Genomic DNA, 21941 nt, shown 5'->3' with positions numbered 1-21941 from the left:
TGACCCCTGGCTTGGACAGTGACGTATTCGCGGTGGAACCTGCAACTCGTCGCTGCATGGAGCGATGAGACGATCGCGATTGGCGCACGTGCTTATTTTTATCGCGGATAGCTAATTAGAAGTTATTGAAAGTTTCGAAGGAATAAATCATTGATTGCTTGGTAGTAAAAAGTAGTTGAAAGTGTAAGCATGGAACAAGTGAAGGTCGTTTAGTGGAGTAACCGTGGTATTTTATTTTTGTGCTGGAATAAAATGAACGTGACGTAGGTTTGACTTATTGGATCCAGGAGCAATTGGAAGATCTATTAGATCCTCGCAGGGGCCGTCGATCAGGTCACCAGGTACGTGGATTATGCTTTCAACCAAACCATTATTGCTCAAACAATGTACGATTCAATTTACGTGTATACACGTATCTATATTTTTAACAAGTGAACGTTTCTTCTTGGGGTTCCAAGAGGTTCTTCAAGTGCCTAAAAAATAAATGTAAGAACTTGGAAAAAAAAGAAACATTTGAGGAGAGACAGATTCACGAACGTCTCTTTTCGGTTCTTTAAAGAGGATGCCACTTTCACGAAACTCTTAAGTAGGCTCTATGTAGACTGTGAACTAAATAGAGAGTTCTTCTCCTTCCGCGGTATAATAGAAGCAGGCCAATTAAGCACGATTAATTCACGATTATTGGAAAAAGCGTTATCCATTGTATCGAGTTCGTGTATCGCGTGTCGTTGGCGTATCGAGTTCGTTGCTCCAGTTTTGATCGGTCTTTATCGCGCGGCCGTTCGCGACGAGGTGTCTGTCCGTCTAGGAACCGTCGATGATCTTTTGTAATCGTCCAAAGCTCCGTGTCTCCGTCTAGCATCAGCACTATAAAAAGAAAACGCCATAGAGGCGACTCTTGTTTCGTTCTAGGCCATCGATCTTGGATTCTTCTTATATAACGCGACCAGTCGACCGTCCGAGGCTGTGTAGGTGCTGCTGCAACGAACAGTCGCGGCAAAATCACCATGGCGACTCTTCGAGGCATTCGAGGGACTGAATAGCGATGGGATTCGAACGATCTCGAGGCTTCTTGAGTCATCGAGCGGTACAGGGAACTCTTTCGCGATAGGGAAAGTCGTATCGCGTTATCGATTATTAATTTTCAACGTTACCTCTTTCAACTTAACTCCTTGAAGGACGAACTTTAAATGGATTTCTGTTTCGTTCTAATTGAATATTTTAATCGATGATCGATTGTAACTTAAAAATATATTGTTTCGCTTTAATACGGTTTGTTTTTTAATTCTAAAAGGTTTTGTGATCGTTAGTAATGGTGATTCGTTGTTGTTAATACAAGTCAATAGAGCAACGATACTATGTCGACGTGCTTCAACCCTCACAAAGTAGAGACAACACTGACACGTTGTGCTAAAGGCACGAGCAACTTGTTTTTGCAACAAGTACATGATTTTGTAGCAAACATAAAGGGTTGCTATTCGCGTTGAGCTCGCGCGGGACCGGAAGTTGCGTTTCGGCTCGGTACCTGCCGCTGTAAAGCGAGTCGAAACTGTTCGTGAATCTTGAAGCCTGGGACTATTCGTGTAAACTAAAACTTATCATGTATATACAGCCACGAAGGAAGAAGAATAAATCTAAAGAAAAATCATCTTGTTTCTCTACGCACCCTTGAAATCAATCGATCGTTTGGAGAGAAAGATACTCGATAGCGTCCAATATTTCATAGCTACCGGAGCACCTAAAAAATTCAAATATTCAATCAACACTTTGCGCGATCCTCTTCAAGTAAAGATACCTCCTGGGAAAAATCATCAATGATGAAGCCAACTCAGGAAAACCACTTGGAGTTATAATCAACGTTGTAACAACCATTTGGAATAATAAAACAAACGATTCTAAATAAAATTACAGAATTTAATTTCATAGATACACTCGCGCGCGGCCAGGGACGACGTCCTCGGCGATCGTCGGGCGACAATCGCCGATACGGTTGGACGATTGTTTCCTTCGTCCTTCCTGTTGCAGTCCAGTTTCGTCGTTCGAACGTGCATCATGTACGGGGGCAGACGTGCGACGGAAAGGACCTCCCTCACGAGGTCCTTCGATTCCCCTGATTACGTGGAATTCGTCGACCACTCGAGGACCAGAAAGTCGAGGATCAGGCAATTTCAATGCTGCGTCTGCGCCACCTTGATGTAAGTTTCGCTGGTTTTCGAGAGAAGGTACACACGCGACGATTTATCTGTCGAACAGCTACTCTGACCAACAATAATTTAAGTTATATAATTTTCTTGAAATTATAGCGACATTGCACTTTGACGTTTTAAAGTATTTTTTGTTGTTGTAATGTGCACGTTGTAATATACTATAGGTATGTGATTGTAAGAGGAAATTAAAATGTGTAAACATTATTAAAAGAAAGAATTGTATTTTTAAGAGTGTTTTAAAAAGAGTGCCTGCACCTGACTAACTTCTTTGAGTATTCGATTATAAATGATTTGCTTGAATGTAGGTACATTTGATCCACGTCCTTATTAAGAATTTATATTTTGCTTCAAGGAAATATTGCGCGACGTTTATTTGGGATATTAGCGTGTTGAAGTAGACAGTTAAATAACGATTGTTGTAACGTGGCTTTTTACGTCTTCCAAGGTGCTCTAATCCGATTGCCTCTAGAACGTCGACAGCTTACACATCCTCGACGCATTAATAATCCGTGATCCGGAATTAACCGTGTTTATATAATTGCACGAGGTGTGATTCGCTCTACGCGTGATCCAAGAAAAAGAGCCCAGTAAAACAAACAACACCCATAAATAGCAGCATCGACACACTTATCAGCGAAACAAAATTCCTCTTCTGATGTAATTTTTATTCAAACCTTGTAAATCACTTTTTAAAATGTCGTCCACTAATAAAGAAACAAAATTCAGTAATTTTTCAATACTCCACCGTGACAGCCTTTCTCTTGCCACTATATTTTTAATACGTTTTCTTATTGAAACTTTCCATTACGATTCTACCAAGCAGTACAAACTCGACACTTGGTATAAATAAATAGTAACAAATTTGATTAATTTTTGTATTAGTATGGAATAATCAGTGGTTCAATCCGCGTCCTACATGCACGTAGATTTTCAACGCTCGCGTATCTGGAAAAATCATCGCGTATCCATTCCCCACCGTAAGCTGATACTTACGTAAATTCATCGCTCACCTCGACCACCGTCCAGCTTGTCGATCGTTTCAGTCTGGCCGCGGCAAGGAAGAAGAATGCCTTCCACGGAGACGACCTCGTTGACCAGCGACAAGCCGTCCAGGGTGTATTACGTTCGCGACGCGCATCCTTTTTATTCCCATCAGAGGAGACAGAGATTACGGCTGCGATGCCTCGCGTACACCGTCGCGACGTGAGTTTCCGCTCCTATCGCCTTCCTTCCAGACCATTTCGGGAGCTTCCGGTTGATATTGCACCGGGACGTCCACCGTCGTCTCACGTGTGCGCGATTTCGGTTTCTCCCTCGACATTTTCGATGAAATACTCGGAGATACGTGCCATTTGCTCAGGTGTTGCATTTTTTAATACTTTTACGTTGGCGATTATCGAGGAAAAAGTTTTAGTCGGATTACCTTCAATTGAATACCCACAAAAAATTTCGATTTATTCGGGTGTTGCATTTTTAATATTCCCCGCGCGAATGAAGTCTTCAAAATAATATCGGAGAGGTTGTAGTAGTGTTTGAGAAAGTATTGATTCGGTCAAATAATTCATCATTCTCCGTACAGCTTCTCTACGTACTTTCATTTCTGTTTCCAACGAGTCGATCGCGCGAAGGTGAGTCACGTTTCTGTTAAAGAAACGCTGGTTCGGATAAACTGAAGTCGCAGCGTAGGGGGTCACAGAGATCGGTACAATAACGAGTTCTCCAGCGGTTACTGTCTTGCGGTTTTGGTTGGTCACTGCCCTAAGACGGGGTCCAGCACGCAAGAATCGCGCAACGAAATTGGAGAAGATTTGTGTCCAGCTCTGTTCGATTCACAGATAGTCGATGAGATCGCATTTCCCAGAGAAACTGTCGCGTTTTAATAAGAGAATCGTCACTCTGCGAGACCCTAATTCAACAAATTTCCTTTTTAAATTCAATTTTTGAACAATTCTTATTCAATGAATATTATAATTTGTACACGATTCTTCGATTAACCGATTCTAATCATTTTCCGTAGATATCGAATAGCTCCTATTTGGCAAAATCGTAACAGAAAACAATTGCGAAAGAAGACTTTCACGATGGAATACCGAAAAATTGAAAAATTTAGTGTCTTTATTTAACAGAATTATAATAAAAAATGACATCCAGCTATCATTGGATTATTATTTCTCAATCAGACATTTTAAGTGTATTCCTCGTTTCAAGGTACTCCTCGCTATAGTCTGACGAGTATCGAGAACAACAGCTCGTCGTTTATTGTGTTTGCAGGGTAAAACGTCGTTGTAACTCGTTTACGTGGAGCACGCCGCCGCGTAGAATGTTTTGCGCGTAGGTTGATTACGTGACGCCGACCTTGATTACACACGGTAATTGTACGGTGACAGAAGAGTTAGTTGCTCAACGTTACGACGATCCGAGTGACTGCTAAGATTCTTCATTAATTTGTAAAAGCAAACGAGATCATTAGAAAAATTAACAAACTCCTTTTCCCTCCATACTATTCTTTAAAGTAATCCTTCGCATTCGAATACTCTGTAACGAATACATTGAGTACAGTTTAAACTGTACATTTTAGTTTTATTAAAAAAAAAACATTTATCTGTTTTTAATTCATTCGAAATTCATTTTCTTCTAAATGGTTCTAAATTAATCCGTGTAATTACTGACGTACACGCGTGTCAAATTTCATATTATCTGCCTATATAATAACAAATATTTTTATAACTATACTGATTTATTATTATTTACCCTAGAGCACGTCCTTACTTTCCTCTCTCTCAAAACAGTTACCTAAACGATAACTTCCCACGTTTCTGTCTCTACTATACTCGCTATACCTCGTGACTGCAGTTGTTCCACCCCCGCGTCTCATCGCCACGCCCACCATTGTGTTTGAGCTATAGGAAGCGCAAACTAGCATCCACGCCCTACCCCTTGATTTACAAGCGACCTTGAACGTCACCGTTTGTTCCAGAGCGTTCTTCACGATGGCCCTGATAGTGGCCGTCAGCTACTCCGTGAGCAACGACGTCACGGATGAAGCACCGAACCTCACGAATCCCGTGCTCGAGGTGTCCCCGAACTTAACAGGGACTCTGAGGCTAGGTTTCGCTCCAGGATCGGGATCCTACACGCTGTTCAGCGACGCGGGGATCCCCTCGAACGCGAACTCGATCTTCGTCTCGGACAAGGACTCTTCAGGGCCAGCGCTGAGCGACGGCGAGTACAAGGAAGGATTGGAAGCAGGTCGCCAGGCGATGAACGATCGTTTGTTCGCGGACGCCACCGCATTGGCGTCCCCATTGCCTTCGCCTTCGCCAGCTTCGAGGCATCGTTACGCTGTGAGCACCTGCGTGAGCGTCAGAGCTCTAGCCCTAGCTGCAGTGGCAGAACTAGCTGCCACCAAGAGGATAGAGGACTCCAGGGCCGTCCTGGGAGCCCCTTCAGCCGTGGGGAGCTTCTTCGACGGCGATTGGGTACCTCGTGGCGCTTGCAAACAGCTGGTCAGCCAGGAATGCGTCGCGAGCAAGTATCGAAGCTTCGACGGAAGCTGCAACAGGCCGTTGCAGTGGGGGGCTACGATGACCCCTTTCAGAAGGGTCCTACCTCCCAGTTACTCGGATGGCGTCGAGGCTCCGCGCAAGGCTCTGTCAGGATCGGAGCTACCATCAGCACGAGAGGTCAGTCTGAAGGTTCATAGGCCCTCGCCGAGCAGCAATCCTGACTTCACGGTGATGCTGGCTGTGTACGGACAGTTTTTGGATCATGATATCACTGCTACAGCGATTAGTCAAGGCGTGAATGGTAGTTCCATCTCGTGTTGTCCTCCTTCAGTCGGCCACCCTGAGTGTTTTCCAGTTCCTGTGGCCTCGGGGGATCCTGTTTTCGACGTCACGGGAAGGACTTGCATGGAGTTTGTCAGGTCCGCTGGCGCACCTCAGTGCAAGATCGGGCCCAGACAGCAGTTGAATCAGGTATCGTTGATTGGAATTGTAAAACGAAGAAGGTGACGTCTCCAGGAGTGAAGTCAATCTAAACTCAGTCTGTGAACGTCACTTTGGTTTTTAATTCGTCGTGCTTAGCCTTGATGCATTTATATGTATCTCCCAGGAGTTACTCTGAACTATGAAATACTATTTATTTAACATTTCTCTTCTATCTCTGTTTAGAAATTTCATTCAATAGGTATTTGGTTCGCAATCTTCCAGGGTAGTTTTCAACCTTTGAACGTGAATATCAGCCGACACAAAGAAATATATCCTTTCTGTCCATTCTGCTCACCCTTTGTGTAATTATCTTCCGGTCCAAAGTATGGAAGCTTGAATCTTCGAATCGCTTTAAATTCTGTTTAGGAATCCCAATGCACGTCTTAATCCGGATGCCTGTTGATTCCACCAAAGACACGATCGCCACCTAAAAACCTTGATTACCTTCGAAATGGCTCGATTATCCGCGTCATTACGAGCGATGGGAATTTTTCAACAAACCGATCGCATTGAACGAGGCTCCATTCGCGACCCGTGAAATTGCTCCGGCTATGATTTTAAATTCTGCCCGCGTAACTCGCGATCCACGCAGCGCTCTCGCAGCCGATTAATTAAGCTCATTATCGTCGCGACGACGGGACGCGTTCCGATGATAATGACGCGTTCGTTATCGCGCTAACAATGGGAACGGAGAATCGAATGGAAATTCGATTGGGAGGGTCATCAAAAATACCCTCCTTTGTCGCGTGGAAAAGAACTCTACACAGCGACTCGTGGCTCTTTCATTTCTATGACGTCTAGCATAAATTAAGATCCGAACGGTGTAAGTGTCGGTATGGTATTTCTTTTTTGAGGAGGACATCCCTCAGATCTTTTTTGGGGAGGTCTGCATAAAATACACTCCTTCGTCTCGTGGAAAGGAACTTGCTATAAAGTGACTCAAGATTTTTTCATTTTTATAAATAATTATTCCTTTTAGCGGAGGAAATCTTCCAAATACATCCCCGAGTATTTGGAGAAGATCGAGGATCGAGTGGCCCTGACTGTGACCCCGAGACTCTGAAACTGAAACTTTAATACTTTGAGACTTTGACTCCGAAACCCTGAGACTCTGAAACTCTGACTCTGACATTAACCAGTAACCTCCATTTGACCCAGAGAGCTCCGAAGCAGAGATCTAGAGAAGCCTAAACAAGCCCTAATTCTCCAACAGGTGACAGCGTTCATAGACGGTTCCGCGATATATGGCTCCGACGTTTCCATGGCACGCGACCTGCGAGAGTTCTCCGGGGGTCGATTGAGGATGCAGAGGACCCCGGACAATCGAACGCTATTGCCGGCGAGCACGAATCCGGATGACGGCTGCAACAGGGAGAGCGAGCGTCTGAGAGGACGCTACTGCTTCGCAGCCGGCGACGCCAGGGCGAACGAGAACTTGCACTTGACGACGATGCATCTCCTCTGGGCGAGGCAGCACAATAGGATCGCCGAGGAGCTGGCTAAGATCAATCCAGCCTGGGACGACGAGACACTCTACGAGGAGTCTCGACGCATAGTCGTCGCTCAGCTCCAACACATCACCTATCAGGAATTCGTGCCTACCGTCCTCGGCGAGCAGGAGACCGAGTCTCGCGAGTTGAAACCCCTGAAGTCGGGCTACAGACAGTGGACAGAGGATCCGGACGAGCCTAACAACGATCCAACCATAGCAAACAGTTTCGCAGCTGCTGCATTTCGATTCGCCCATACTTTGCTACCCGGACTGATGAAAGTCACCGATGACCTACGAGGCACGTCGTCTTACGTAGAGCTGCACAGGATGCTGTTCAACCCTTACAGTCTGTACTCGGAGGGCGGAGTGAAGAGTTCCGTGACTTCAGCCACGGAGAACGTCGTTCAAATGACCTCCACTCACGTGACGTCTCAGTTGACCAATCACCTGTTCGAGGACCCTATAGGGAACGCCACTGTTCCTTGTGGCCTGGACCTGGTGTCCTTGAACATCCAGCGTGGAAGAGATCACGGACTGCCTGGTTACACAAGGTGGAGGGAATATTGCGGACTGGGAAAGCCTGAAAGCTTTTCCGACCTGGAGGGACACGTGGATCCGCAGACCCTGAGGGACATGTCCGCGCTGTACGAGTCCGTTCACGACGTTGATTTGTATACCGGTGCACTGGCTGAGCTACCGAAGCCTGGCGGAATCGTCGGGCCTACTTTCAGTTGCCTGATTGCGGATCAGTTCGTTCGATTGCAGAAAGGCGATCGATTCTGGTACGAGGTGGCTGATAGACCTCATTCGTTTAGTGCAGGTAATTAGGATTGTATCAAAGTAAAAACACATTACAGCTCATTGACTCGTCGTAATCCGCTTACCTTTGTCCCCATTTTCAGATCAGCTTCAGGAACTACGCAAAACATCTCTGGCAAGGCTGATCTGCGACTGTTCGGACGGAGTCACCCAAATCCAACCCGAAGTCATGCGCTCCATTGGTCCCAACAACCCCATGATGTCCTGCGAGGACATCCCAGCATTGTCCTTGGAACCATGGTTGGACGTAAAAGCTTCCGGTCCCTTATTGAGGGCTACATTCGCTCCGTTCGATTGGGTGGAATTTAAGAGCAACATCAACAAAACGATCCAAGATGTCGTAACGTACATCAACGACACGGCATCGTCCGCCACAGTGGGCACAGACTGGCTGGCGTTCAAGAGTTACATAAACAACTCCTTCTCTGATTTAAAGAATCAACTGTCGGGGCTTCACCCTCCGAAACCTGTCGAAAGTCAGTCGAAAATAGAACCAACGAAGACCGAAGGATTTATTTTAAAAGCAGGAGCCCCGGCGAGCGTGTACATGGACTGGATCAGTTTCAAGAGCGATCTAGTCAAGTCCCTGAATGATTCTATAGGGACGATAGGTGGTGGTCCAGCCTCTGCTACCAAGTGGATCGCCTTTAAACAGAACATCGCCGATCAATTTACCGATCTGAAGAGTCAAATCGACTCCATGAAGGCGGACGTTTCCCCCAAGTTGCTCGCGATGAAGTCCAAAGAGGGTGACGTTGTAACCAAGCAGAAGAAGTCGATGAAGGCAACGAAGACGAAGACGAAGACGTCGAAGGTCGGGGAGGCCATGATTTCAGCGATCTTCGACTGGAAGAATTTCAAGGACAATATTACGAAATGGTTGAACGACACCATCTTAGACATAGGTAGCAACATGCCACCCCCTGGTGATCCAGCTTGGGCGACCTTTGGCAAAGATATAATGGACAAGTACTCTGCTCTTCGAGGCAAAATAAACAGCACGAAACCTGCTGTTCCAATGCAACTGGCTGCTGGAGGACCAGCTGGCAATTGGTTGGCTTACAAAACTGACGTCATCGACGCCATGAACGAAGCCGTAATGGGAATAAAGGACAGCATGCCACCTCCTGGGGATCCAGCGTGGGCGACCTTCGGCAAAGGTATAATGGACAAGTACTCTGCTCTTCGAGGCAAAATAAACAGCACGAATCCTCCTGTTCCAATGCAAATGGCTACTGGGAAGTCCAGTATCGCCGAGGATTGGTTGTCCTACAAAGCCGACGTCATCAAGACCATAAACGACACCGTGAACGAGATAAAGAGCCACATGCCTCCCCCAGGTGATCCAGCATGGGCTACCTACAGAGACGAAGTCGTGAAGACGTTCTCTGGCTTCAAGACTACCCCACCGCCATTGCAGCTTGCCTTTTTACCTGCGAACGTTCAACGTCCCATCTTGGGTGCTCCAGGTGCAAAGTTCGTCAACGTTGACCTCTCCAATTTGACCGACGACTGGCTAGAGTTCAAGAGCCAACTGAACGACTCGCTGACACGAATCATCCAGGATATTCAAAGTAAGAAGCCAACCGGGATCGATCCCGTTGGCTGGGTCGCCTTCAAGGCCTCCACTGCGAACGAATTCGCGCAGTTAAAGGACGAGATAGCGGGCATGAAGACCGAGTGGGCAATGAAGATCAAATCAAAGGACTCTCCCGTTCTCCAGGCTGCGTTCAAGAAGGACGCTTCCGGCAAATTCGATTACACGAAGTTCGCGAAGCCTGCTATACCTTCAGAGGACTGGGTGGCCTTCAAAAAGGAGATAAACGACACTTTGATGAATTTTCTGAACACCGCAAACCTCACCGAGAAGATGGACTTCGACGAGATCCAGGGGATGTTCAACGAGTCCTTCGCCAGCCTTAGGCAGGAGATCGCGTCCTTGAAGGACCAGATCGCAATGGCCGAGAATAAATCGTCCATCGACGATTGGATCAACTTTCAGACTCAGCTGAATGCCATGGTGAAGGAACTGACAGAGAATTTAAAAAATGGGACCAAGGCAATTGCGATGAGGACACTGTTTCAGACCAAGGATAAATTGTCTAATCTTGAACCACCCGCGGACGTGCCAACGAAGGACCTACTAGAGTACACTTCCAAAATCAGCGAAACACTCGCGGCCAGTCTGAAAGACATCGGAGGCCCAAAGAAGAAACCTTTGACTCTCAAAGCGGAAGAGCCTCTGTCTTCGTGCCCCGTACAAAAGTCTTTACAGGATTGGTTGATAGCCTCGTGTCTCGCGATAGTGCTTCATGTGTCTTCGTTCAACTCCCAGATACCTGTCAGGTGTTAGAAGATACGCGAGAAGATACACTTTTTTAATACTTGTACATATATTCTAGAACTTAAATACTTTTACATACTAAATATGGGGTAAGAGAACGTATCGAACAGAAGAAACGAGGGGACCTTGAAAGGGGCCAGTGTAAAGGTTTGATTGACATTAAAGCGTGGGAAACCAAAGCTGTGGTAATCAGTAACCCACCACCCGGAGATCTCGAGTTTGGGGCAGTTTGGTCGTTTTATTTCGCAGTGTCACTTATTGAAAATGGAAGCTGCGGTAATCGGTAACCTTTTGACATTAAAGAGTGGGAAACCAAAGCTGCGGTAATCGGTAACCTTTTGACATTAAACAGTGGGAAACCAAAGCTGCGGTAACCGGTAACCCACCACCAGGAGACCTCGAGTTTGGGGCAGTTGGTCACTTTATTTCGCAGAATCGCTTATTGAATAAGTAAGCTGTGGTAATCGGTAACCTTTTCACATTAAAGCGTGGGAAACCAAAGCTGCGGTAACCAGTAACCCACCGACTCCTGTGGATCTCGAGTTCAAGACAATTTGGTAATTTCATTTCGCGGGATCACTTATCGGAAAATAGGAATAATCGCTTCGCGATAAGAGCTCGCGAGTTCTTAACAAATAAACGCTGTAATGTACTAATTAGCCTACGTCGAAAGACTGAGCAACAGAGCAGTGCCTCTCTTCACCCAAAACTCCGATCCCTCCTGGCCAGCGTTGAGGTCGACCGCCACGACGAACGAGGGTCTTCCTCCGTCGCCGCTCCTTTGGGGGTAGTAATAGCAGGGGCTGTTGTAGAGTCCTGAGGACACGAATCGAAATGCTTTCGCTTGCCTCCCGTCGCAATGTTTTTTTTTTTTTTTTTTTATTCAGAACCATCCTCACATCCTCGTTCTTTTTCGTTACCTTTTGTTCTCTTTTTAAGATGCTCCGTGGGACGGAAGTGAATCACCGGCATGTCGCAAACAAGTTGCATGGGGGCAGGCTCGACGAGGACGCTGTTCCTCTTGTCCCAGCCAGCGCCTTCCAGAAAGATGGAGCGTATGTACACGCCGTCCTGTAATGGAATGTACACACGGTTAGGAACGTACGCACGCAGCTATTTTCTGCTGATACCGTTGAATTCTTTATCCCCCTCTATTTCTCCGAGACGGCTCGTTTCGCGTGCATTAAAGCCAGGGAAACGAGCGTAATTGGATCGACTCTCGTCGTTTACCTGTCGCTGCTGGCTGACAATGCCTTGTGTCGAGTTTGATTGACATTAAACCGAGGGAAACGTATGCAAGAGTTTTTATCAGTGATCCCCCTCCTGCGAGATATCGAGATTGGTCATTCTATTTTGTAGGTTCGCGCGTAAAACCCTCTGGGAGGGTTCCCATCGGTGCCCAAAGTAGCTACTTTTAGCCTAGTAAACCCAAAGCCTCTTAATTCTATCTCAGATCCATATTCGTTTCTTTATAACGAAAGTTACCACGGGTGGCTCGATGATGGTGGACTCGTCGATGGTAAAAACGGTGAACTCCCAGGACAGGGAATCGATAGAGACGTTCCAGAGTCTCGCTGACGTCTGCAATACCGCGGTGAGGAAGCCAGTGGGGAATGTATACGCGGCCAACCAGAACAGTAACGGAGGATGGGTAGTTCGAGCCCATTCGTTGAAGTGTTCCACCCTGCTGACCAGATCCCTGGTCCAAGCGCCAAGTAGCTTCAAGGAGGGATAAGCTGTCAACCAGATCGACGGGACGCGACCTTCGTAGACGCACGTAAAGATATCCTCCAAGTCGGAAGACATCAGCACCAAGCCTTTAATGGCCTGACGAAGCTCCTCTAGACTGTTACGGGTCTTCCGCATGAGAATGTTGTAGCGTTGTATTTCCTGAAGCAGCACGACGTCCAGAGGTGTCTTGCGGGGACCGATCAGTCTTTGCGTTGTCTCGTAATCGATGTCCTTGGGGATTCTCGACAGTATATCCGCGGTCAGCTGGGTAACCTTCGATAAGAGAAGATAGTTTGAATATCTCTTCGGTGTTAGACGACGTTTGTTCGATGCTTACCTTTTCCTCCTTGCTAGCTTCTTCGCTGGCAACTGTTTGAACCTGAAGACTCATCAGCGTCTCGAACATGTTCCTAGCCTCCATGATCAGACAGGTAATGTCAGCGTTGGAGTGCTGGCCAAAGGCTTCAGGTTTGTCGATGCTGGGTAACACGGCAATGAAGTCGCGGTAGGACTCCAAGGAGCCGTCCCGCGGTATGTAATAGGTGGGCAGCGATGACAAACGATAATGAGGCACCGTCAGGACCTCTTCGTTGAAATATTGTTGGACGTACGTCATCAGCAACCTGCGGTCCCAGTCGTCGGTCACGTGACCACCGTAACAAACACCTGCTATAAGGTATTTCAGGGATTCCCATGGTGTGATCGGGTATTCGTCGAGGTAGACCTGCAGGAGGTTCTCTGACACCTGTCGTTAAAGATTAAATATTTGTCGGGGTATTTATTTTTGTAACTTCATCAAAATTCCTGCATTTCGTTTAAATTCGTTTTCTTGGAGGATTGACTCTTACAATTAATTTTTGTTTTAATTCTTCGGTTCTACATGACCGATGCTTATCGACGGTACGCACTACTCTTAAATCTCTTCTTAACGAATAAATACTGCAAAAATTCCTACTTAATACAATTGCTTCGCAAATTGGTACCTCGATACGCAGGCAGAGTCACGTAACACGCAAGGATCGTATCTTAGATAGTAGCTCGAGAAAGGTGGTAGAGAAAGACGTTGCATAGTTGCACTTAAGTAAAAAAAACGAGGTCAGAGAAAGACAGATATTACGGAACTACTCAACCTTTTCCTCTCCTGCTTTCTATTAGCGTGACTCACCCTGTATACGACTCCAGAAAAATTCGTTACTTTCTTAGAGGCAAAAGTTTACAGTTTCCCGATACGAATTCGGTTCGAAACAGATTTTGGAATAGCAGTGGTCTTTCAATCTCCGTCCCGCCCCTGTACCCGCCCGATCGGTGTAGTCTCCCCCAGGAAAAATTACCACAAAGTCGGAGTCGTTGAAGCTGTAGACGACGTTCCAGCCCAATTGCTGGAACTTTTTACGTTCCAGGAGAATGGCGTGGAAGAATACCAAGGCGAAGAGAAGCTTCTTGTACTTGTGCTTCGCTTGGCACAGCTCGAATTGGATTTCGGTTATTAAACCGTAAAGACGCTTCATGTTTGCCCTCAGACCTTTCGGCGGTTCCGTGGTCATCTTTATCCCCGCCTGAAGGATCGATATGGGGAATTGGGGAGTCGGGCTCGAGCTAAGCCACAATCTGTAATTAGCCGAAACCCTTTCATTATCGACCCGACCTACAGGCGTTTGCATTCGAATAGATATCGCGCCACCTGAATTGAGGGTGGAGGGTGCGACTCGAGCCCAGTGTCTCCACGATTTTATCCAGTTTCGGCATCCAGCTTAACGACAAGTGGCAGTTCGCGAGGAACACCCACGCTCCTTCTTTGGCGCCAACCTCTATCATCCTGAAAAATGGATTTTTCGTGTTGGAATTGCTTTGGTACTTGGTACTTTTTTTACTCTAAATTTGTAACCTTTTGCTACTCGAATTACATATACATAGCTTCTAAACGTAATCGACGCTAGGTTTAGGGAGACTTAACCCATTTACAATCTACACATCAAGGCAACCTAATACCGTCATCTTAGCAACACAAACGCATCTCTACCCGCATGCACACAAACGAGGAGCGCAAAGCAATTAGGATACTTTTTAAGCAAGGGTTGAAGGGACAATTTAAACTCCGCCCTAAAAAGTAGCGATCTTTTAGAAAATTCTTTTCACCCCCTCGGTTCTAAATTGCTCGCTGCCACGGAGTAACAATGTGGTGGGAAATCGTGACCGACCTAGTTGCGATAGGCGATTGTCCTTGGCCTAGGGAGAGTGTCATAAAATGATTTGTCATTTCCTGGCTGTCGACTAATTGCATCAAAGTGCTCGTAGGATCCACGCCAGGCGAGAGAACAAATATGAGTGGGGTCTGCGCGACGGAATCGTCGAGGACGGCTTTCAGGTCGAGTACCGGGGGCTCCACGAATCTTTGACCGAGATTCAGCACGATGAAGTGCGCGATGCAGAAGGAAATTCTGTCGGGACGGCAGCTGCGTATTACCAGCATTTTTTGGAACAAGTTGCAGTTCACGTCCCATTCGGCCACTAGGGGTATGCTTTCTGGTTCCGTACTGATGTACCTGCAACAAAGATTTCACCGATTCATGCAATTTATTCAAGATGATAAGACACATTGAACACGTTGAAATAATTGCATGGTGTCGATAGGTGGAGGGGAACGGTGACTAAACAATAAAGCAATAATTAGAGGTGTCAAAGTGCGTGGAAGATAAAGAAGTTGAACCAGTTTCAAACTACCAATCACGCACCAAGCGTGCCAGTCCCGCGGGAACTGTTCGAAGGAGGAAATAAATCCGTGGAATCCAGGCAGCTTGTCCAGTTCCGTGACGTTGTCCCAAGTCTCGTCCGGCATCCACGGCACAGGCTTGTCTGGTTGGCTCTCTCGGTCCAGAACGATCCCGCCGTGAAGAAGAAACGCGTACTCTGCAGGCATGACTTTACCTTGGGCGTCCAGTATCTTGATGCACATGTTGAAGGAGAACAGTAACTTGTGGTGCTCGAACAGACCTCGGCACGTGTTTCTGTCCAGAAAATATTTAACCTTTCACCTCGATACGTAGTGCCTCCTTTTACAGAGATCAACGGAGCTCGCAAATTATACTTGTACAAAGCGTATGTGTGGTACTCGTTCAAACTCTCGATTCTCTCAGCAAGTTTGATATTTTTTGGACTCTTCTCGATGGACAACATGAACAGAGTGATGTAGGCGTCTAGGGAGAACTGGTACATGGGATCGATGAGGTTCATGTCGTTGAGGACGAAGAAGAGGATCGCTGCGCGTTGGGCGCACGGCCTGTACTCCTCTCTCGCGAGATCTATCTTCTTCTCGGTCTCTTCCGAGACCACCAAGGACTCCTCGATTGAGGTGGAGGTCACTTTCGACGACTGCAGGGTGCTCAGCAGGTCGAGGTCGTCCAGAAGGTTGTCGCCAGCTACGCTGAGCAGACTGGGAGGAACACGATTATGTATTAAGCGTATGCATAAGAATCGTAGGTATTCGTGCTGAGTTACGAAAAGTTATTAGAGTAATCTAGCGACATTGGAAGTTATACAGGGCGCGATACTAGCGCCGCCGCTGACTTCTTCCTTTGGTTACGTCGCCATCTTGCTTCTCAAACATATAGTCGCATCGTATCTACAATATCGAAAGAAGTATTTTCTGCACAGATTCCTTGAAACTCAGCCCAAAGTATACACGAGTCAACTGGTTCCTGATAAGATTGACCAGATATATCGACATAAAAATCACTTGATTTTTCTGCCACCATCCAAATAAAACCGATCCATGCTTAGCACGAGAAGGCACGCACGAGAAGAGTCTTTGTACAGACTAGGAACGGTACGATGAGGAGTTCAAAGGTCTTACAAGAGAATTTTGTCCTCCAGTTCTTTGAGAGTTCGTTTATTGGTAGAGATCGTGAGGACCAGATGGTCCTTCTGCTCCTCGAGCTGCGGCTTCTCTTTCCTGACCACGATTCCCAAGAGTTGGTCCTCCAGTCCTGCGCACGGGATAATAAGCGTCGCAGTCAGCCCTACCTCCACCCTTAGATGGTTCGCTTTCTCTATTTCTCAATTTATTTCCAACCCCTTCCCTCGGTTCGCCCGATCCCCACCCTTTCCTGCTCGACGCACAAGACAATTAGTTACCCTGCTCCTTAATGGCGAAGTTGCATAACGTCGTTTTAGTGGATATCTCCGGGGCGTAATGGGGGTTGGGGAGTTTCGTCGTGATGAACAGCCGGAAGTTGTCGTTGTAGGTGATCATCTTTTCGTTGAACTTGATCATCACTTGGTTACCTGATCGCGTGGGACAGGGAGTCGCGATTTAATCCTCGTTTAACACCCAGGCAAATTGCTCGCGTCGAAACAACGTTCAATTTCGCGACAACGCTGCCGGTATGTACCTAGTTTCACGAAGGCCCTCTCGAGGATGGGGTTCAAGGTGGGGTCGACCGTCTCGCCGATGTTCTCCAGCAGCACAGGTCTGCCGTATTGCAGGGCTTGCTCCAGGACTCTCGTGTAGTCTGCTTGGCCGAAATCGATCACCTTCAACGACTGGGAATCGCGAATTGCGATCGTGTGAGTGCCAGCAAGGGTGAAAGGCGAGCATTTTTAAATTAACGCTAGATTTACAGAAGGTTTCTGGTAAAATTTTTAGTTTGAAGAAAAATGAATATGAACGTGAGCTGAAGAATCAGCATAAGTGTGATTTAGCATGGGTCGAAAGGATCGTGTTCCTAGTTTTAATTTTGTTGAGTTGGGCAAATTGAGATTCTTCGACATTTATACTTTCTGTATAATTGACACCGTTTATATATCTCTGTAAATACGATGCTCGATTTCATCACATATCAAGATCGCTTCCACCACCGAGTGGTCCACTGTTTCATGTTCAGAATAAAGTCAGGATTCCCTTGGATTCTCTCTATCTTCCCTTCGAACCATGTGTTACTTTTGAAACTCTTTCGGGGGATACCTACATTCTTTGCCTCCATGTTCTTGATCCATTTCGTCGCCTGGCACTGTGGATCGATCACTAACGGCCACCTGGTCCCCCTCGTCACGATGATCCCGTTCTCGGTGCTGAAGTCGTCGGACGGCAAGCCCTGGATGTTCCAATCCCTGATCACCGCCGGGTCGACCAGGAATTCCTTCACGTCGAGCTTCGGCGACGTCGGAATTTCTTTCTCCTGCACCTGTGAGTTTATTTTAAAAAGAGCAGAAAATGGGACGCTGAGGTATCGAGGGCCGGGACACCCAAGCATTGAACTATGGAAACTTGAAAGAATTCGATACTATGTACTAAACACCGAGGTATTCGAATATGAATTTATCGAAAGAGTATTGGGATATTTAACTACTTGAAGATTCAAGAACTTTGAAGTATCGAAGGACTGAATTTTTAAAGCATTGGTTTATTAAGCTATTGGTCATTGAGAAAATTCGACATTTTTTTCTTCGAATTCAGTCTGTTGGATTCAAAGAGAGTGGATATCCTCTTTTTTTTGGGGAGGCGGGAGGGAGGGAGGAGAAGGAGGAGATCTCTCCGTTAATCGAGACTCGATAAATCCTGAACAATTCGCAAGGATGGCGGAACGATATTCGCGAATTACGATTATTACCTCGACGACCGATAGGATCGGCTCACCTCATTCATCCAGATGGTTATCAGCTCCTCCCTGTAATTGGACACGAAGGGACCCAAATACGACACAAAGGCGGTGGATATTAGGCAATCCCCTGGCAGCCAGTCGAAGAACGTGGCCAGCGATCCGACCGTGTTCTCCCATCGGATTCGTTCGTCGGATAGACCGTCGACCAGCATCGCGGCGCGTTCCAGTTTCAACTTCAGCAGTTCCGCCTGAAAATACACGCAAGTAGAATCGAAAACAACTGTAAGTAGAATCGAGACGGTACGGCTGAAGTTTAGTTCGTATTCCTGTTTTCGGAGTGGAAACTCTATGTGGTCCCGGTACCGGAGGTATTGAGATGTTGAATCACTGAAGTATTGAAGAAACGAAGTATCGAAGTATTCGATGTATCGAAGTGCACCGAAGTGCCGAAGTACAATGAAAATACTCAAGTATTTCATCAATCAAGTATCGAAGCTTGACAATATTAGAGTAACGAAGTACCGAGTCATTGAACTACAAAACAGCCGAGCGTTAAATCGTCTAGTACCAAAAACATCCAAACACCGAGTTGCATAAAATCTTAAACCGCAATAAAAATAAACCGCGTTATCAGCAAAAGAGCGCGGGCGCTCGTATGCCAATACAGAGAAAAGCGTTTGTTGGCTTTTCCACCGTTCATTGAGCAAAAGAAGTCGGAAAATTGGCGGTTGCATACGGTCCGTGTAAATACGTCCAGCTCGCGATTCCGCCACGGCGATATTTCGTCTATACACAGCGGGCAAACGAAACTTTACGCGGCAGTCGAAACGCGAGTTTGTGTAAATAGAATCGCGCAACGGTGGCCCCCCTGCGGTCCAGACCACGAACGCAACGTTTCGACCCCTCGGACGACCGCTACAGAAGGGCTCGCAAGAAAATCGTCGCATCCACTCGCCAGCTTAATTAGCTCCTCCTTCTCCCTCATCTTCCCATCGTACATCTCTTGGAGCTTCCTCAGCTTCTCTTGCAATTTTTCCAACTGCTGCATCGCCTCCGCGAGGGCGTCCTCTTTTTGCTTGAGGGACGCCAGCGCGGCGTACAGCTTCTCTCTCTTTGGCGCCACGATCCTGCGAGTTTTAACGTTATTTATCGATTAGTTTCAACAGGAAAAATCCTTCCGATACAACGCAAACGTGGAGTCTTAGTAGAACGGACCAAACTAACTTTCCTTTATCCTCGACTTTTTAACCGAAGGAAGGGATTCGCTCGCCATGGAGCTACCAAATCGTGCCTCTCGTTCGGAGAGGAGCCACTCGAGGTAGTATTTACCTTAGCTGGGGTTACCTGTAAAGCTTCCCGTACTTCTCCATGGCTATGACCCATATGCAGAGCGACTTGGCTGCGATCGATACCTGGCCGACTTTCTCCGCGTCGAATTCCGGATTGGACGTGTACCTGGCGATGGCTCTCAGCGTCCTGTCGGATATGTGGTCTTTGTCAAAGTCCCTCAACTGAAACGGAGCGCAACGGTTACAGGGTCTCCTGGAGAACGAAGCTTCGTATCTGGTACCGTGTTGAGAAAGTTCACGTCGGCGAGCTGACGTTTCGACTCCGCCCAGCTCGGCTCAGAGTTCTTCAGGATCATCACCGCCTCCATCACCATCTCCACTTTCGGCGGAGGACGCGTGAAGGATCTGATCTCCGAGATGTCCTTCTTGCTGAGGGCGTCTAAAGCCTGGAATCGAGTGGAATACGTTGGGACCCCTTTTTAAAGTTTAAATGTTGTCTCAAGACTGTCGTATTTAATTTATTAACAATTGAATTCTATCCAGATTTATTTTCATTATTGTCTCACTTTTGGAATCCATTTGTCTGGTTTTTTAATGAAAAGTCCCGTCACTCGATTTTCAACGTGTTATATTAGCCTCAAAACAAACGAAACTATGTATTTGCTTCAGCCAAGTTCGATTCATCGAGTGGAATATACCAGTCTCCTCTTTAACTTGACAAATGATAAAATCGAGCTCTGTGATGTATCAGATTCCAATTAAGCCTGTAATTATATTAGCCCCTATCGAAACAAATGAATGGAACCATGTATTTGCTTTACCAAAGTTCGATTCGTCGCTGGAAACAATTTCCATTGATTGAAACATAATTCTTCGATCAGTTATTACGCTTCCAGAGTTTCCTGGACCGATGGAACTTGCAAGGAAAAAGTTGGAAACGAACTGGTCGAGGGGATATTGTGTTTGCCGTGACACGATAAAATCGTCGGGAAATTCGTCGTTCGCGGCGAATTCAACGTAACGGGGAGGTGTATCAGGCTTTTATTACAACTTTTTAACGAAATAACGGAAGCAAATTTATACAACGTTTTCTTCTTATTTCCGTTCGCGGCGCGGGGCTGTCAAAGTTTGACCGGAAAGTTTCCCCTGGACGTCCTGCATAAAATTTAAAACGCAAAAAGGAACGCGAGTCGAACTTAAAGAAGTTTTACGCGAGGATCGAGAATTCCCTTCATTTTACGTTACCATTTCAACGGATAGCCCCGCGGATCAGGCAAAGTGGTCCCGGTGCTTAATCATTAAAACCAAACGAACTGGAACGGCATTACCAATGGAACGATAAGAGTTAATGTCGAGAAAGGTACCTTCATGGCCTCGTTCAGAGCTGGCTCGACTGTTGCGAGGTCAGCGCGAGCGAGCTCCTCGAGTTTCTTACATTCCTTTTGTTCCTCGCCGATCTTCTGCGACCTGGCCGCCACAGTTTTCTGCGTTTCGTCTGCGTCGCGGCTCTGGTTCACTGCGAAACGTCGTGGAGAAAGTCAAATTCCGATTGTATCGAATTATAATCGGACTATAATCGGGGCAAGAGTTATGAAAAATGGTCGGACAGTAAGCTGGGGATGCTGGAAGTTATGCGAGGCGCGAAACTAGCGCCACTGGAGGTTATTCAGGGCGCGACACTAGCGCCGCTACTCGAACACATAATCGCGTCGTAGCTATACCATAAGAAGTATCTTCTGGATCGATTCTTCCAGACAAGTTGGGAAATTTCAGCCCCAAAGAGCGATAAATTACGAGACACAAAGTTTTTTCCCAGTGAATAAATCTCCAAGGTTTCTTAACACAGTTCCGAGTCGATTGATTCGGAAACTTTGCTAACTTTCGAAACAGCTCTATTTCACGCGTCCGCGGTGTAATCCCAGAGAAATCGTAAAGTCCCCGCGGATGATGCGACCGCGTAAAACGCGGAATGATTATGAAACGGTGGGGTCCGGTTGGGAAGTTTGCCGCATCGATCTAATTGCGACTAATGATAATACATCAGCGTCGGGGGTGTCACGGACCTATCGTTATCAGGAACTCTTCGCATTCCCTGGTAGATTTATGAACCTGCTCCTGCGTGACTTCGAGCTCCGCTGCCATTTCGTTGACTTTAACCCGAGTCTCGTCGATCTTCGAGAGGCCATTGCGAAGTTTGTTCGCCTGGTCCGCCAAATCCTGCCTTTTCTCCGCCAGCATTCTGAAAACGTGACGATTATCTCGTTACACAGAGGGTTCGAATCGTTGTTCGACGTGCAATCTTCTAATGCGACTTATTCTTCGAGGTACAAGTCAGGAAGGATAAAATAAAATTCAGGGCAACAAATTAAACGTCGAGTTCTACTCCAATGAAACAAATAAAAAAAATAAGGTACAGAGAAGAGTGCACCTCTGTCATCATTTAATTTATATCCACGCACAGCTCTGCATAAAC

The 21941-nt window shown here is 46.6% G+C and overlaps 2 protein-coding genes across 6 annotated transcripts in view; one reads left to right on the top strand and one right to left on the bottom strand.

Annotated features, from left to right (window-relative positions):
- The first annotated feature begins 6 nt into the window (after positions 1–6).
- LOC128896281 (uncharacterized) overlaps positions 7–21941 on the top strand; it is a 75790-nt gene continuing 53855 nt past the window's right edge. Inside the window, exons 1-5 of one of the 5 annotated variants that reach the window (XR_008461952.1) lie at positions 7–341; positions 1927–2195; positions 5185–6184; positions 7410–8508; positions 8591–10990. Coding sequence is in view for 4 of the 5 variants with exons in the window: in XM_054159534.1 (XP_054015509.1) it covers positions 2053–2195; positions 5185–6184; positions 7410–8508; positions 8591–10860 (4512 nt within the window). In the remaining variant the exon portion in view is untranslated. The other 4 variants (XM_054159534.1, XM_054159533.1, XM_054159535.1 and 1 more) reach the window with 4 other exon arrangements.
- LOC128894097 (dynein axonemal heavy chain 2) overlaps positions 11508–21941 on the bottom strand; it is a 45335-nt gene continuing 34901 nt past the window's right edge. The window contains exons 47-65 of the mRNA XM_054155566.1: positions 21532–21707; positions 20833–20984; positions 19750–19914; positions 19524–19690; positions 19131–19306; positions 18215–18459; positions 17547–17762; positions 16971–17121; positions 16714–16863; positions 16433–16565; positions 15668–16012; positions 15315–15587; positions 14781–15125; positions 14264–14398; positions 13914–14190; positions 12920–13327; positions 12340–12855; positions 11772–11922; positions 11508–11667 (exon numbers count right to left, since the gene is read on the bottom strand). Of these exons, the coding sequence (XP_054011541.1) occupies positions 11513–11667; positions 11772–11922; positions 12340–12855; positions 12920–13327; positions 13914–14190; positions 14264–14398; positions 14781–15125; positions 15315–15587; positions 15668–16012; positions 16433–16565; positions 16714–16863; positions 16971–17121; positions 17547–17762; positions 18215–18459; positions 19131–19306; positions 19524–19690; positions 19750–19914; positions 20833–20984; positions 21532–21707 (4336 nt within the window). The 3' untranslated portion in view covers positions 11508–11512. The remainder of the gene's footprint in view (positions 11668–11771; positions 11923–12339; positions 12856–12919; positions 13328–13913; positions 14191–14263; positions 14399–14780; positions 15126–15314; positions 15588–15667; positions 16013–16432; positions 16566–16713; positions 16864–16970; positions 17122–17546; positions 17763–18214; positions 18460–19130; positions 19307–19523; positions 19691–19749; positions 19915–20832; positions 20985–21531; positions 21708–21941) is intronic.

This window comes from Hylaeus anthracinus, unplaced genomic scaffold (assembly GCF_026225885.1).
Source record: "Hylaeus anthracinus isolate JK02 unplaced genomic scaffold, UHH_iyHylAnth1.0_haploid 0, whole genome shotgun sequence".
Taxonomy (NCBI): Eukaryota; Metazoa; Arthropoda; class Insecta; order Hymenoptera; family Colletidae; genus Hylaeus; species Hylaeus anthracinus.
Note: the sequence above shows the minus strand (reverse complement) of the source record. Positions and strands in the feature narration are given on the sequence as shown.